Below are 18,204 nucleotides of genomic sequence, written 5' to 3' on the forward strand. Positions count from 1 at the left end.
TTAAAAGCAGTCAGACATGGTGGTCTGCTGAGCCCAGCAGGCCGCCATCGCTGTGATGGCAGCGAATCATAGTGGGTCACAAATTTTGACCTACCTCATTAATATTCATGAGGTAGGCCTATTTGCGACCCATAATGAATCGCTATGTAAGAAAAGGGGGCTAAATAGCCCCTTTGTACATTAGTGGTAGCAATTACTGAATAGCGATTTGCAAAACATTGATATATGGTAATCACTATTAGTATTGTTCATACATCTAGCCCATACAGATGAGAAGCCTTTCCATTATACTTAAGAACCTCCTTTTTTTTTTTTTTTTTTTTTTTTTTTTTTTAGTTGTTCAGTACATTTTTATTGATTTTCTTTTTAGGTCTATTCTAGGGACCGCTTAAAATGTCTTACAGCCTCATGTAATAAAACTGTCATAAATTTAAAATAAATGCATGCTTCTATATGTATATAAGTAAAGGGTCTTTGGGACAGCCCTCTTTTAAATACACCTGTCTTCTCTTAAATAACATTTATGTTCCATTAAAATGACATGCGATGGTTAATTTTCATTTTGAATTTAAACTGTTTAATCCGATTGCATGGCCATCACATTTAGGGTGCACTTCATTTTAATTTCTTGGCATACGCAGTAAATTAAAAATTTTAAATGTTATCGTCGTACCAAGTTGCCAAGGCATGTCCTATTAGAGGAAGAAAGGTGATTAATAACAGTTAAATTAATAATATTCAACTTTATGAAAATGTCTTTATTTTCTTTTAGATGATTGCAGATATTATGTTTCGGAAACAGGAATATGAAAATGCCATACAGCTTTACCAACAAATATTGCAAAAGGCACCAGGTACCTTTCAGTTTCTGTTTGTAATCCCACTTTTCCTAAAGTTGGACATTTGTAATAAACTGGGTAACTCGTCAGAGCTTTTGAAATAGTCATCATAATAATACACAGAGAGGGGCAATGGGTCAGCCCCTTTAACCATTGCTTGCTGGAAGTGTCAGCACATTTTACAGACTGCATCACTCTGTTGCAACAGTCAGCCATGACATAAGGTGTTTTGCTTGTTTACTAGCCTGCAAGCCAGCCAGAGGTGTCAGTCACAAGAGACACTTTGAAACAACTACCTAAATAAGTGACTGCACCCCAGTGCTTCTGCCTACACACTGAACCCAGTACACCTGTCTGTCCGTAGACCTTGCTCAAATCAAATCTAAACCAATGAAAAGTCAAAATATTAGCTGTTTTTACTCTTGGACTTTAATGAAATAGAATATTATAACATACGCAAAAGCAATTCTGTTATATGCATAATGACACTGTGGCATTTGTGACAAGTTAAGTAATTTTACAAGCATTGCAAGGGAGGTTTTACAAAATGATGCTTCGTACCAAGACTTCATATGAAAGGGGATACTATCTGACTTCCTACAAAATATGTGCCAGCTTGCTTGAGTATGCACCGGATAACGTTGCAGAATAAATCAGGAAACGTAGACCGATTGTGGAGGCGATATATGTGAACTCAATTTAGAATTACACCAGAGTTCTGCACAATAAAATATTGTTAATTGTTTTCTTTGACAAAATCTCCCATATAGAATTTCACACTAATATGACGTTTCATGGAATCAGATGTTGTCCTTTGCTGTAACATTATCTATAACGTTCTCGATGGAGCATACAATATTTCAAACATCCTGCCCCATCGCTCTGATTGGAACTTTTAATTGTTCAACCCAGGACTTCTATGCATTTGCAAAATTTGGTTTGATTGATATCAATGGGTCTGAGAAACATTTTTAAACCTTCTACCCCTCCATTTTCTTCTAGAAATGTTTTTTATTCACAAAATTCGGTTCCTGTTTTAAATTGGTGGTGTAATAATTTGCAGCATTCTGCTCCAATCCACTCAATGGGTTTGTATTAATTTATAACATTCTGCACCATTGTTTTCATTGGACTGGTGACAACTTGCGACATTCTTTCCACCCAATGGAGCTTGTACTTATTTGCAACCTTATGCCCCCATGTTCTCACAGTGGCCTGCAAACATTTGCAGCACTCTGCTCCCGTAAGTGTCAACGGAGCTTGTAATAAATGTGCAAAACAGGCCCGGCTCCAGGAATTTTTATTTGGGTGGGCCAAAGGTGCATTTGGGTGGGCCACTGCGGGCTCGATTTGTCTCTTATATGTCTAGCCAGGCCTGCTTCCGGGCCCTCCTTTAACTCTTCTTAGTCTTACAAGGGCTAGTAAAAGGCACTCTTTTCCAAATCTCTTTCTAAATATTATCACTCTCAAAAAGTGTTTTTTCCATGTAATGTTCCTTTGATGGGAAGAGGAGGTTTCTGAGGTGGGAGTATCAGGCAAGTGACACTTCTTGGGCTCCCTCTGTGAGAGCCTTCAGGGAGAATCCCTCTTCATTACTACCTCCACCTGACCCCGTACTCTGCAATGCACTCCCTTACAGGCTTGATTATCCACTACTCTGCAGTGCACCTTCTCACAGCTGACCTTGGGCCCCAGCCCCATATTAGGCACCATCGGGCTCCACTTTAATTTTCCCGGTAAAAACATTAGTAAAATCACCTTCAAACTTAAAACATTGAATATAGCAGTAAATATAATTAGCACGCACTTTAAAGTATGCTGCACAGTAGCCCTTATGACCCGACTGCTAATTAAATAAACAAAAACAGAAAGGCCATGACAGGGCCAGCTTCAGCGCTGATGCGAAAGTCTTTTTTAGCGCCACACCAATCACCTTTTTCTTCGTAAATACCTTTACTACCACCTTCCAACAGTGCCCCTCATCCCTCCATGGCCCCCCTATTGAGCTTCCCCTCGGATTCCCTCACTGCCACACGTGCCCCTCATCTACCCATAGCCCCTCCCCCTCATGACATCCTCCTCGGATTCCCTCGCTGCCACCCTCCACCAGTGCCCCTCATCTCTCAGTAGCCCCTCCCCCTCATGACCTCCTCCTCAGACTCCCTCACTACCACCCTCTAGCAGTGCCCCTCATCTCTCCCTTGCTCCCCCTCCACCTCTTCCTCAGATTCCTTCACTGCCACCCTCCAACAGTTCCCCACATCGCTCCATAGCCCCTCCCACTACCTCCTCCTCAGATTCCCTTACTGCCACCCTCCAACAGTGCCTCTCATCTTTACGTAGCCCCTCTGTCATATGCATTTCATTTGTTGTGTAGCGCTACTCATATCAGTGTAGTGTGTGTCAGTACTTTACACCACGCACACATTATACAGAGACAATGAATGATACAAGTATGTAAATCAGTCTACAGGAAATGTCACATAAACCAATGAGGATTACAAGGTGTAGGAATGACATGTCATCCATACTGGTGGGCAGTATATTTTAAGAGGGTTTGGTCTGGGGAAACACAACCTTAGGATTTAAAGAGTATTCCGTGTGGGTCAGCTTTACTGATAAAAATGTATATATGCCCAAACATACTAATTTTAGCAACATTAGAATAATTAAAGCCTGGGGAAGTTCTAACTATATCACGAAACAAAAAAAGCGAAGTTCTAACTATAAAATTCATGTTTGTAAGCAGCGCTTTGATGACAGTTCATTGGTCACTGTCCTATGTTAGGATTGTAACTTCTGAACTGCAAGTAACACAAGGATCTCTGTGACAAAGGCAGTAACCCACTGAGCTATCCACATAAAATACAGTTCATCTGCATTTAAAAACTACTAACAGGCAAATGATTGCTCTCCAGCAGGATCATTATTCACCAGCGTTACCTGGGCATCTTTTATTGTCTTATTGTTGTCCTGCATTGGCCATGATAATGATAAAAACTGTTTAAATGAAGCACACACGAAGTATGTGTCCTGCTGGGCCTGCGCAGATATTAAAAAGAACAGTAACACATTCTCTTACCTACTACATTAGTCAAACTTTGTGTCACAGCCTGATGTGATGAGCAGGGGTCAGGAAAGGTGAATAGGAATAAACACATTTATTTTCTCTGCTGCATAGAAAAAGAAATATCCACGCAGCAGAACAGTGGGCAAAGGTTACCATTGTCAAAGAAAGGATTTGTCGCTTTTCGCCATGTGGATATGAAGGGGTGAAAAAATAAACAAAGCCTCTTTAACATGTAAATGGTCTTTTAAAGACCTGTAAAGTACTCATGTGCGGCTGCGATAATCTCTAAAACTGTCTGTGTGCCCCGGGGAAGCTGTCTCGGCCCGGGCTGACACAGGGGAGGGGGGGGGGGGGAGTTAGTTGGGGGTTTGAAGCACTTTGAGCCCAATGGTGTTGCGCGCCTGCCTTCAATCCCTCACTGCGAGGGCCAAGGCTCCTGTTTGGGTGAACCAAGGCCACTGTTTGGGTGGGCCTGGCCCACCTGGCCCACCCTCTAGAACCGGGCCTGGTGCAAAATGTCTTTATTTCTCATAATGGGTCATGTATAGTTTTGCATCTTTCTCTCCCCATTGTTCTCGCTGGAGCTTGTAAGCATTTTGCAACATCTCGTTCTTGTTGTCTAGAATGGTGCGCCTGCCTTGCTACACAGCACTTCCAATGGTGTCTCTACAAAAAGGGGCGCCTAGTGCCCATGGTTGTCAATTGTGACCCTTAGCCCAGATCTTAGTGTTTTCTGCAAGTTTTCTTCTGACGTATAGAGTTACAGGTCATCTCACAATCATCAGTGGCTGCTTCATGTGTCCAAGCATTATACATTGAGCTTCAAGTGCCCGGTGTTTCCATGTAACTGCCCTTGTGACCATCGCATCCAGTGCCTAGAGTTCAAATGTGATGACAGGTCCTGCATCATAGCTCCTTGTGTGTGCTAATGGTGTCCATAGCTTCCAGTTTGCTGCCAGTGCTCCCACTGCTCTTTAGTGTCCAGTGCTCATATTGTGTTGCCAGTGCAAATCGGTTCCTATAATGCGCTGCTATTGGGCAGAGCGCCTATTATTTTCAGTTACAGTTCAGTGCTCTTGTTTCATTTTGTTGTTTTAGGTCTTGCAGGGGCAACTTTATTTGGCATTCATATCTTCCGAAATCGATGCATAATAACATATGGGGATATGAATAATAGCGCAAAAACCAAAGGAAATGATGGACGGACTGTTGAACATTGCAAGCACTCACCCCCAGTCAACTGATCTGGGTTTAATCCATCACCGTTCTTTAGCCCACTCTGCCACCCCAGTTCAGACATGGCCATATGCAAATCAGTCTGACCCTGTGCCTCATGGGAACAGTCCAGCCCGAACTGCCAAGCCATGTCTTCCCTGGACCGGAAACAAGCTTCCTAGGACAGGTTTCTGGCATTTCAGCCGTCTTCAGCCAGGCTAGCTTGAATCCAGTGGCAAAGTGAGCAAGGGACTGACGTCTGAGCATACCCTGCCAACTTTTGGCGAACAAAGCAAAAACCAAAGGAAATGATGGACGGAGGCTTGTTTCCAGTCCAGGGAGGACATGTCTTGGCAGTTGCGGCTGGACTGTTCCCATGAGGCATAGGGTCAGACTGATTTGCATATGGCCATGTCTGAACTGGGGTGGCAGAGTGGGCGAAAGAACGGTGATGGATTAAACCCAGATCAGTTGACTGGGGGTGAGTGCTTGCAATGTTCAACACTCCGTCCATCATTCCCTTTGGTTTTGATATGAATAATAGGTCAGCCCTACTCTGTTAGTGCTTGTTTTAAGAAAATCATATTTGAATCAGCCCACACAACATTCATATTTGGAACAGTTTGTCAGAGCGTATGACGTTCTACCTGTTTACTGTAGAATTTGGAAAAACAAACAAGTCCATCTCTGTGATCACAACTAATGGGGAAGATGTTTGCACCATGGTCCAAATCAGGCTGTGCTGTCACTGCCCATGTGGGCTTTTGTGCACTGTCTGCAGACCCTGTGTGACACACCATTCGGAACAGAGCCACAAGCACCTACTGAAACTGCAGACGTCATGTCATTCTGGTATACAACTCTGCAACGTTGCACTTGCTGAGACATTTATGGTTCTCATAACAACTACCAAAGTCTAATGCGGCAACAGGTCCTAAATGAGTGGCCTTCTTGGAACCGAAATGTCCCCAATGCATCGCCTCACCTTTGACATCATTGAAAAGATTATGGGTGCCACTGCCAGCATTAGTGGAATAAACAGCAATACTCTCTGCGCTCTTAGGGGGCCTGGTATTCAGTTTCTGAGGACTTCGTATAACATTGTACCATCTGGTCAAGCAGGACAGTGGTCTAGAGTTAAGGTTGTCTGTTCTATGCTGCACTCCAGAGTGAAGTTTGGAATATAGGTGTACACCCTGTCAGTTACAGTATGGTCCTCTTGATGAAAAGACAATGCTTTTGGGTTAATAAGTTATTGTCAAACTCGTCTGCCAGGCACAGCCCGTCTACATGTGTGGAGGAGCCAGTGGAGCAAAGGTCCGCCTGATAGACACTCTTCAGATCAGATTACTAGCCACTGTACATGCCCTAAATGTGCAGGCGCCTGAGCTGAACTTTTCCGGACTGAAGATTTCACAGCCCTGTGGGCGTGACCTCCTCAGCCCGGCAAAGCGCGTAGAGGTCATCACCATTATGACGAGAGGGGTGTGTCACAAATAGACTCAGACCTGGGTGCTTATTTTTTAGGACCTGAAGTGCCCAGGGCTGACTGTCCATCATTGACGCCTCATCACGGAGTGGGGTAGGATCAGCAGTCTCACTGACCCCATTCCACTCTGTGACTCGTAAGGGACTGTCACCTTCCCTCGTTGGCTGACCCATAAAGTGGAGGCAACAATCCCAGTCCTCCAAGAACCACTAAGTTTTCCCTCCCGCCTCTGTGTTTTGCTTTTTTTTGTGTGTAGGTGTGTGCATGTGAATGGTGTGTATGTGCTTGTGAATAGTGGGTGTATGTATGTGCACTTATGAATGCATGGGTGTGAGTGAGAGTGCATGTAAATGGGTTTGCTAGTATGTATGTGTGTGCCAGTTTATGTAATTCGACTTCCGCATGCCCATAGCTACTTCTGCAAAGGTGACCTAGATAGTGTATCACACATTTCCGACGAAAATTTTAAAACTGAAACCAGTACACACCAGCAATTTAACGAAGTGTTATAATATTAGATGCAATAGTGCATAAATATTACATCATTTGCAAACCATTCTCATAGTTCAGTTTTACATATTACAAAAAAGCAAAAGTGAAGTGGGCGCAATATCTCTTACTCAACCCCATTTTTTTACTCTGTTAATTGAGTATTAGACTATTGCAGCTACCTTAATCTTAAAAGGAACAGATGATGGATGGAATGCTGAGCAAATCAAACATTCACCTCCAGTCACAGATTTGGGTTAAAATTCATCGCAATACACTGAAACTGGTCCCAGGATGCTTTTTTCTGGTCCAGGTAAGACCTGGCTTGTCAGTTCGGACTGGAATGTTCCCATGAGGGGCAGGGTCGAGACTGATTTGCATATGGCTGGGTCTAAACTGGGGTGGCATGGTGAGCAAAAGAACTATGGATTTAACCAAGAATTTTTGACTGGGGATGAACATTTGGTTTGTTCCGCATTCCATCCATCATTTTTATGTCATTTTCTTTCTCCCCCTAAGTGCACTGGAACTGCCCAGACGTGGGTCCCGGGCTCACTGTGACGCTGGATTCATGCTTGCCTGGCTGATGAGGGGTGATACCCCGAAACTGGTCGCAGGATGCTAGTTTCTGGTCCAGAGAGAGGACCTGGCTTGGCAGTTCAGGCTTGACTGCTCCTATGAGGAGCAGGGTCAAGATCGATTTACATATGACTGGGCCTAAACTGGAATGGCATGGTGAGCAAAAGAATGATGGATGTAACCTAGATCTCTTGACTGGGGGTGAATGTTTGATTTGTTTCGCATTCGTCAATCATTTGTGTGCCTTTTGATCTGTTAATCTTGCCTTGGAGCATGACAAACTATTTTCGGTGAAGAGAAAAAAAGTTAAGTACAATTGCACTGTAAAACATTTTCACGTGCATAAATGTACGTTGTGTGTATTTATACATGCAGAAATGCATTCAGATATGCGTAAATGGAAATTCATTAAGCTTTTCTAGGAGTAATCCTGCGACTGTTTTGACTACTCAGGCATACTCGTGCAAATCGTTGCAAATTTCAAAAAGGCCATAAATGCTTTGGCAGATCAGATTTCCCCCTCAACCCGCAAACGTTAATTAACTTGGAGGCCTTGAGGGAGTTGCAGAACCACCACTTGTGTTGCTGAACATTTCGGAAGTCCGTATAAGCTGAGGAACAGCAGATTGGTCAGCTTCGTTGCAGTGTCTTCAGATGTAGAGAAGTGACTCCTTCACTTCAAGGGAGATTCCTTCAGGGTTCTTGGATGTTCACAGGCCTGTAGAAGAACCTTTATGGAGCACAGGCACAGATGATGCAGAAGACTGGCACGACAACGAGACTAGGGGCAGCAGGAATCTTCCCAGGTGCAGTCTCTGTTCCCAAAGCGAAGTCCAAAGTGCCCAGACGGTTGAAGATTAAGTGGTTTCAGATCTGAATCTTGTCCCATGACAAATCTAAGGAACTATCCACAGGTAAGCCCTTAAGTACCCTAAGGAAAGGGTTGGGACAATTCAGGGGACCCTCCCACACGAGGGGCTGGACAGTGTGGAGGATACTCTCATGTCCTTTGTCCAGTTTTGTGCCAGAGCAGGAGCCAACGGCCCCCTGAACTGGTTTCAACAGGAGTATGCAAGGAGGGCACCAAATGTGCCCTTCAACGCAGTCTAGTGGTGCTGGTAAACGCCCCCACCCTGTCCCAATATACTAAGTCCGACCTGGGAGGTGGTCACACCTTTCCGTGACAGGAAACCTATTGTCCTGTGTTCCCCTGGTCGAGCTTGGCTGAGCAGCAGGAGGGCAGAATCGTGTCTCTGGTCGGCAGCAGCCATAGTTTGCTGTCCATGTCTAGAAAACTGGTACCGGGAGCACTGAGGGCCTCCTGGAGGAGCTTTACAGTGCATGAAATCGTGTTGGGGTATGATTCCAAAATGTTTGATAACAAACATGATGGGGTTCGTTACAGCCAGTTTAGTGTTAGCAATCGCGTAATGACGCATGGCCGCTCTTTATATCGTAATGGCTGATGCACAACAGTTTGTTTGCATCCTCGTGCTGAAACCTGAGGCGGGACTTTCGGGGTCTGATGTGCTGTGCTGTGGCACTTTTAATAATTATTTAGAGCATTTTTAATCACTTGCATATCACGCTGTGTGCTAGCGTGTTGTGTTATTTTTTAACTTTTTTTCCTTGCGCTGACTGCCAGCGCGCGTCACCACTTTTACCTGGTGCTGCGCTTACACCGCTCATTGTGTGTGTATTTTCAACTGAGATTGGCTGTGTTCCTTGCTCACCTTACTCTGTTATTTTCCGACTGACCCCTCTTCTGTTTTTGCACTTGAGGCGGAAAGCCGGGTGCATTCTCCACACTATCTTGGCTCTTTTTCTTATGGTCTTCTCCGTGTGCTCTGGGTGGCAACAGCGCCACGGGGGGACTTGCCTTTCTCTCCCTTTCCCTTTCTAATCCGGCATACGAGGTGTCTCTGGGTACTTGGGGATAGAAATAGTGGCCATCTTGGGAGGAGTTTCAGCACACCGGTCGGCGGACCAGCAGTGCGGCTCTCCTTCCACCCCCCCTGCACGACTATAAGTTTAGAGGCGTTTTTTCACCGCGCAGCGGACGCGCGTGGTGGGCGCGCCTATTCCGCGCCGAAGGAGCGCCTAAGGAAAGCCCGTTTGCGCCCGTCAGCGTTCCGGACTGCGGCCGGCGCGGACGTAGGCCTTTTATCCTTGGGTGCTCTCTGTTTTTCGGCCACTATGCACCTCTACTCCTCTGCTGAACTTTTCTCTTTACGAGGTAAGGCGGCTAACTGCCGCTGCGTCTTTCCTGCTAGGCGGGCACTGAAGAAGAGCTGTCCCGGCTGTGGCTGGCGTTTGACCGGACCCAATGCAGCATCTCCCACGATTCTGCCCACTCACCACTCTTGCTTTCTCCTTAATACCAGATCTCTTAGCAGGCATTCTTTGGATATTTACAACCTGTTGTCGGAGTCTAAGCCGCTCTGCCTTTTTCTAACAGAGACCTGGCTGGGAGAGAGCTCTGGCCCTGATCTAGCTAATGCTATTCCCGTGGAATATATCATCATCAGGATAGACAGGGCCGCAGGTAGAGGTGGCGGGGTGGCTATGGTGGTTGACAAGCGCTTCTCCTGTTCGACTTTTCTGACTGATAATATCGCGGGATGTGAATCCCTCGGTTTCACCCTTTCCCTGTCCCCTCACCAAGCCTGTGTCGGGCTCTTAATATAGAGAGCACCGGGACCGTTAGGTCTTTTTTTTGAGGAATTGCAGGCTGCGCTTTCCGTACTCTGCTTAAAATCTGAGCACTGCATATTGTTGGGAGATTTTAATCTCCACATGGATATGGGCAGCAACACAGATGTTGTTAAATTGTGGGATATCACAGCTCCTTTGGGTTTGTCACCGTACATTTCTGCCCCCACACACAACAAAGGTCATATTCTCGACCAAGTTTTCTCTACCACGTTGATTAATATGCTTCCCCCGGCCCCGGTACTGTGGTCTGACCACTATCTAATACATTTTCATATCCCCTCTACCAACGTGACTTCCATAAGACCGTTGGAATGCTCTAGAGGGATGGCACGGGCTTTTCATCGGGTGTCCTCTGAAATGCTGACACACGCTCTCTCTCTCCACCCCTGTCAGCTATCCGGCATTTTAGAGGAGGATCTGGATCTGCTACAGAGGTGGCTTGTAGATAGATTTGAGGAGCTAGCTCCCGGGAAAACGTCCAGCAAATTCTGTCGGCGCGCTTCTGCCCCATGGTTTACTCCCTCTCTCGGTGAGATGCGACGTGTGTGTAAGAAAGCCCAAAGGGCATGGCGTCGCCTTTATGATCCCAGGGATAAAACTATATATAAGGAAGCTATTAGGCTTTATCACAGCCATATTATGGCTGGAAAAAAAGCCTATTTTGAAAGAAGGATTGACGATGCTGAGAATACAAGTAAAGAAGTCTTTCGCATCGTAAAGGAGTTTGTCTCCCCCTACCTCGATCTTGCCCACTCACTCCCATACCGAATCATGGGTTGGCCAGCTCGCAATCTTTTTTACCACTAAAATCAAATCTATTCAAGATACTTTTCCCCCTATGAGTCTTGCATCTGCACCTGAGACCAGGCCGGCCCTGTTTCCATCTGGGGTGGTGGAAGGTCCTTCTTTATCTGAATTTCCCCCTCTATCTTCCTCAGCCTCACTCGATCTCCTCACCCAGCTGAAATCTGGCTCCCCGCAGGATCCCTGCCCTGCAAAATGTCTTGGGCGAGTAGCGCCTGCCTTGAACCCCTTGCTTAACCCGGTGCTCAATATATCCCTGAGCACTGGAGCTGTCCCCCAAGCCTGGAAGCACGCCTTGATCCTGCCGCTGGTTAAGAAGCCCAATCTGGACCCACTAATCCACTCCAATTACAGGCCTATCTCCCTCCTCCCTGCTCTGGCAAAAGTGGTTGAGAAGCATGTGCATGCCTCCCTTTCTACCTTTATTGAGAGTAACAATATCTTGCATGACACTCAATCGGGTTTTCGTGCGAATATGAGCACGGAGACCGCTCTTCTTGAAATCACCGATGCCATCAGGGAGGTATTAGACACTGGAGAAAAGGCCATCTTGGTAATGCTGGATTTGTCGGCGGCCTTTGACACCGTTCCCCATGACGGTCTCCTTTCAAGACTCTGGGAGATCGGACTCCGGGGAACGGTGTTGAATTGGTTTAAGTCATTTCTGACCGGCCGACGGCAAACGGTCTGGGCTCCTCCTTTTTCCGCCGAGATGCCGCCTTTGGAGGTTGGGGTGCCTCAGGGTTCCATCTTAAGCCCCACCCTTTTTAATATCTATATGGCTCCTCTGGCGGCAGTGGCGGAATCGTTTGGTGCCCAGATCATATCCTACGCTGACGACACCCAGCTTCTCTTTACCTGTGCTAAGGGTTCGGACTTTGACGGCCTGCGGATCAGAGACTGTCTGGGGGCTGTTTTTGACTGGTTTCAACAGCACAGTCTGAAATGTAATTCCGATAAATCGGAATTGCTTTTCTTTGGGTGTTCCCCTGACCCCAGATGGAAGTCTTGGTGGCCTTCCGATATGTTTCCACCGGCAGATGCTTCGTCTAAGGCTAAAAATCTTGGTTTTCCGATCGACGATGGTCTCTCCTTCCGACCTCAGATCCTTGGGCTTGCGGGTAAATGTTTTGGCATCCTGAAGATGTTGCGCAAGTTTCTTCCGCTGTTGTCTCTGCACCATAGAAAGATCACTGTGCAGGCCCTGATAGGCTCTCGCCTCGACTATGCGAATGTGCGCTACCTGGGGCTGCCTAAATTTCTTCTTTCGCGTCTGCAGATTGTGCAGAATTCCGCCGCAAGAGCCATTTATGGTCTTTAGCGGAGAACGAGGGCATCTGAGCTACTAAAAAGCCTGCATTGGTTCCCGATGTCTAAAAGGATCACCTTTAAGGCATTAACCCTTGCCTTTAAGGCACTCCATCTGGTAGGGCCCAAATACATCAGGAAGCGCTTGGCCTTCTATGTTCCTAGCAGAACTTTGAGATCTACATCTATGTCCATGGCCTCTGTCCCTTCCATTAGACGGGCTAGAATTGGAGGTCGCTCCTTCCGCCATCTGGCACCTCAATGTTGGAATTCTTTGCCCGTCTCTGAGGAAAGTCAATAACTTACTGACTTTCAGGAAGGAGCTGAAGACATGGCTTTTTTCTCAGTAACCCTTCTGTCTGCTCTCATCTGCCCTGGTCTCACCTCTCGGGTTTTTGTCAAAGCGCCGGGACACTCTTCGGAGTAGCCGTGCGCTATAAAAGATCACAACATAACATAACTTCCAACCCGGGAGAAAGGACTCTGTGGATTGTAGGGGTGTCCTGCTTATGCAGTGGCACCCTCACACTTATACCCGAGCACTCTGCCTTCAGGATTGAAAGGCCTGTCGTAGGGTTGACTTATAGGTTTTAAGTGCAGTGACTTCAGATATAAGGAATCCTATATCTGTCATAAGTGGTGCTAGCACTAGCGTACACTGGCTGCAATAGCAGGTCTGTAGTCATAATTTGAGTGGTCTCCCATGGCTGGCATAATACATGCTTCAGCCCATGGAGGACTCCTGGTGTACTTTTGACCTGGGTACCTTAGTACCATATGCTAGGGACTTACAAGGGTACATAAGCAGGCAATCTGGGGTGTACCTAAGTACTCACCATGTCTAGGGAAGAAGCACAGAGACTGGGGTCCTGATTAGCAGGATCCCAGTCAGACTAATCAGAAAAATATAGCAACGCCATGCAAGAAGTGGGGGTAACAATGCAGAAAGATCCTACCTTCCTACAGTTATACATAAGCAAGCTCTCAAATTGCAGGTAGCTACAATGTTACAATTTCATTAAAACAATCTCGAATGAGATGTGACTAAAGCAAGTAAAGGAAAACTTGATAATTCTCGCTGGCCCCACGAATGTGATAGGAATGATGCTGAGAGGGATACCTAAAGCTTGTGTAATTCATAAGGAACAATTTTGTGATAATGAAGGAGAAAGCTGATAGCTAACAGCTGGCTGTGGAGAATGAGGCTGGGAGAGTGCCAGGAATTGAGCATTTTTTCTGAGATGTTTTCCTCTTTTATGTGGTAATTGCAAGACGTGTAAATAGGTGCTGATGGAATCAACTTTCCTAATAAATGTTGCTATTGCTATGATAACATATCAGATTCTTAACCAGAATTTGTACTACCTTTCTTGAGGATAACGCTCTCATTTACAAGTGTGCATAATGATCATATGCTATCTTCTGTAACTTCCGAATGGTCAAGTTTTTTGTAGTGTGCTATCTGACCTTAGCGTCTGTGCTGTAATCGAATATATTGTTTTTATAGACAACTTCATAGTGCTGAGCAAGCTAATTGATCTGCTGAGAAGAAGTGGAAAACTTGACGAAGCCCCAACCTTTTTTGACTTGGCATTAGCCAAATCGTCCCGAATTCCGATGCAGCCAGGTTTTAACTACTGCGAAGGCCTTTGCTGCTGGTAAATTTCTTCAGATAATATCCTTGAAACATAATTATATTTGCAATTGTTGAGAGAAATGTAATAATGAAATATTTTTAAATTGAAAATCCTTTAAGAAGTTATCTGAAGTCTAAAACTAAAATTCTCTTTTAGAAGGATTTATTTTGTGAAAACTGCAAAGCAAAATACTTCGCACCATGAGCTGAGACTCTACATTTACTCATGCTGTAGCGACACAATTTATGTGACTGTGCTGAATGCATTTGAAATTTGTGCAGTGCAGAACATTACTTTGGATGGGGAATCATTCGAATGCAGAACCTTTGCATTTGGCCATCAGTTGTCTGGCTTGTGTAGTTGTAATGATGGAGCTGCAAAATACTCAGCCAAAAATATGTGCAAGAATCTTCCAACTTGCCCTTCACTTTACTGGATTGTCAATCAGTCATAATAGTCTTTCCTGATGGAGAATTCTTACCGCAGGATCCTCACCTTATAAACATTTTCCCGTACAATAATTCTCCAGCACTGACATGTGGCACCAAAGGACTCCAACTACAGCTCTGCCACCCAGGATATGACAACTGAAAATGTAAGGCACTAGCTCCTGTTTTCCCACGCCTCATCAATGTGCGTCCTTATCTCTTCTCAGTGATTCCTAGTCAAAATTCCAGTGCTTTTCACATTTAGTTCTATTACCTCACCCTAAGATCTTGTGATTCACCCTCTGCCATAGGTGCCACAAAAAAAAATACTTAATGGACATGTGTTTATGGTGTCTAGACTCTGGGCCTGATTTAGATATTTGCAGATGGGTCAATCCGTCACAACAAAGGACAGATATCTCGTCGGCCAAAATCAAAATCTGATGATATGGGATTTAGGTACCGATGAACGGGATATCATCCCTGTTGTGATGGAGTAACCCGTCTGCCGATATCTAAATCAGGCTCTCTGTTCTGATTATTTATGCACCTGATGGCCATCAAAGAATAAGAGGACAAACTGTTGTGACTAAGGTCGGTCTTCAAGGAATATGCTGATGGACTCAGGTTCTCCTTCCCATAAGTACCCTGTCGGGGAAGGATTTCCTAAAAGATCCCGCAAAAGACCTCAGAAAGCACCGTATAAAGAAGCAAGTTTCTTTATTGGAAATGTTCCCTTCCAGCATGGACGCCCCAGATTTTTGCTTTCTGTTGGTTTGTTGATCATGGAACTGTGTGCACTTTACCTCTGCCAACCAGTGGTAAAGTGCTTGTGCCCTCCCTTCCAAACATATTAAAATTGGCATAAACCTAATCAGCACACTTAATTCACCTATATATCCATAGTACATGATACTACAGGTAACTAGGGCCTATAATGAAATCCTTCTAGAAGGCTACAGAACTCATTGTGCCACCAATTAAAGTGGCACTATAAAACATGTCTCCAGGCCTGTCCCTGCAGCCTGGTTTGGCAGGTTTAAACTGCCATTTCGATCTAGCAAACAAAACCCTTTGCCAGGCCTAAACCTTTATTTTTAAGATTTGTAAGTTACCCCTAAGGTATGTCCTTAATGACCATAGTGCAGGGTGCATAGTATTTCAAAAAGCAGGACATTTATTGATTTTATTTTTACATGTCTTGGCAATGAAAAGCATACAGAGTGTTTTTTCACGGTGGCAAGGCTGTCTCTCCCATAGGTTAACCCTGGTCTACACTATTACATTTATTAAGTGCTTTAAGGAAATTGGGTGTATTACATGATGTGGTAGTGAATCCTCACCGTGTAATACTTACCAAACCTTTTAGGACCCTTGGTTTTCATCTGTCAAACCCTCAACTCAATCCTGGGTAGTTGTGGCACTGAGCAGCAAGGCTTACACAGAGGAATACGTGTTAAGCATTTAAGTGCCATTGAGGTCAGTTAGAAGTACTTAGGGTGACCAACTCTGGCAGGGCGCTAGTCAGGGGTCCCGTCAAGGATCCTCAAGAGCAGTTAAATTCCCAGAGATTAAGCAGTCCTTCAACAGTAAAAAGAACAATTGATGGACAGAATGCAAAACAATGTCATACATTCACCCCAGTACAGAGATCTGGGCCTAAATCCATCGTTTTTTGGCTTCCCATGCCATTCCAAAATGAACCCAGCCATATGCAAATCACTCTTGACCGTCGCCCAATGGGAACAGTCCTGCCTGAACTGCCAGGCCAGGTCCTCCCTGGACTGGAAACAGGCATCCAAGGACCAGTTTCAGGGTTTCAACCCTCATCAGCCAGGATAGCTTGACTCCAATGGCATGGAGATCATGGGACCCACGTCTGAGCATACCCGTCTCACTAGGGGTGACAAATACAGAAAGAACAATTGATAGAATGCAGAACAATGTCATACATTCACCCTAGTATGGAGATCTGGGCCCAAATCCATTGTTTTTTTGCTCCCCGTGCTATTCTAGTTTGAACCCAGCCTTATGCAAATCAGTCTTTTATTTTTATTTTTTTAACATATTTTTATTGAACATAATACAGTCCTCAGCTCAACATCATTTTCAAATTGACATAGCAGGAGAGACCTGTGGCACAGGTTTTGCAGTACATGGTGCGCAACTCATCGTATGCAAATAAGTCTTAACCCTGTGCTCCATGGGAACAGTCCAGCCTGAACTGCCATGCCAGGTCCTCCCTGGACTGGAAACAAGCATCCTAGGACCGGTTTCGGGGTTTCACCCCTCATCAGCCAGGTTAGCTTGACTCCAGTGGCATGGAGAGCACAGGACCCACGTCTGGGCATACCCGTCCCACTTTGGGTGGCAAAGGCAAAAAACAATTGATGGACAGAATGCGGAAAAATGTCATACATTCACCCCAGTACAGAGATCTGGGCCTAAATCCAATTTTTTTTGCTCCCCTGCCATTCCAATTTGAACCTAGCCATGGGAGTTTCATTTGCCTTTGTCGCACTAATTGGGAAGGGTATGCCCAGATATGGGTCCCATGCAAACTGTGCCTCTGGATTAAAGCTAGCCAGGCTGATGAGGAGTGATGCCCCAAAATCAGCCCAGGATGCTTGATTCCGGTCAAGGGAGGGCCTGGCTATGCAGTCCAGCCTGGAATGTATCCGTTGGAGCAGGGTGAAGACTGATTTGCACATGGCTGGGTCCAAACTGGGGTGGCGTGGTGAGCAAAAAAACAACGGATTAAACCAGATCTTTTTGTGACTGGGGGTGAATGTTTGCATTGTTCAGCATTCCATCCATCATTGGTTTCATTTGCTTTTGTTGCCCTAAGTGGGAAGGGTCTGCCCAGATGTGGGTCCCATGCTCACTGCGCCACTGGATTAAAGCTAGCCTGGCTGATGAGGGGTGATGCCCCGATACCGGTCACAGGATGCTTGTTTCTGGTCCAGGGAGTGCCTGGCTTGGCAGTTCAAGCTGGACTGTTCCCATTGGAGCAGGCTCAAGACTGGTTTGTATATGCTTGGCCCAAACTGGGGTGGCCTGGTGATCCAAAAAAACGATGGATTAAACCCAACCCAGATCTTTGTGACTGGGGGTGAATGTTTGCTTTGTTCAGCATTCCGTCCATCATTTGTTTCATTTGCAGTCTTTCAACAGTTGCAGGCACTTTATCCACATTGCGATTGCTTCCTATAGAGTGGGCCTGATGCAAAGGATGAAGGATGCTGAAGATCCTCTCAGGATTCTGTGGATGCGTCGTGATCAATAGTGGTCTTCCTGCAGAGATTCCTCGTACACGAAGGTGATGAGGGGTTCAAGGTTGCTGGATCGGCGCCCCAGTCATCTGGCACTTTGGGTTCTCTTGGTTTGACTGGGCTGTGGAGACTACTTCTCCCTGAGCAGGACACAGCAGGCACAGTCCCTCTCTTCTCTAATCACCAGGTGCAGTCCTAGTCTGTGCAGCCTCTCTTCACTGGCCCCTCACGCAGTAATGCAGTCCTTCTTCAGTCATCTTCCAAGTTGGTTGGGATCTGAGGTCTGTGTACCAGAGATGCCCTCTTTATGCTCGGAAAGGGCCCTCAGGACAGGATACAGTTGGTAGCCAATGGGCTAC

General features: G+C 45.6%; 1 protein-coding gene across 1 annotated transcript in view; it reads left to right on the plus strand.

Annotated features, from left to right (window-relative positions):
- LOC146789721 (tetratricopeptide repeat protein 21A-like) overlaps positions 1-14,170 on the plus strand; it is a 49,404-nt gene extending 35,234 nt beyond the window's left edge. The window contains exons 5-6 of the mRNA XM_085631183.1: positions 773-854; positions 14,016-14,170. Coding sequence (XP_085487309.1) covers positions 773-854; positions 14,016-14,170 — 237 coding nt within the window. The remainder of the gene's footprint in view (positions 1-772; positions 855-14,015) is intronic.
- Positions 14,171-18,204: the final 4,034 nt, after the last annotated feature.

This window comes from Triturus cristatus, chromosome 10, assembly GCF_964204655.1.
Source record: "Triturus cristatus chromosome 10, aTriCri1.1, whole genome shotgun sequence".
NCBI classification, from domain to species: Eukaryota; Metazoa; Chordata; class Amphibia; order Caudata; family Salamandridae; genus Triturus; species Triturus cristatus.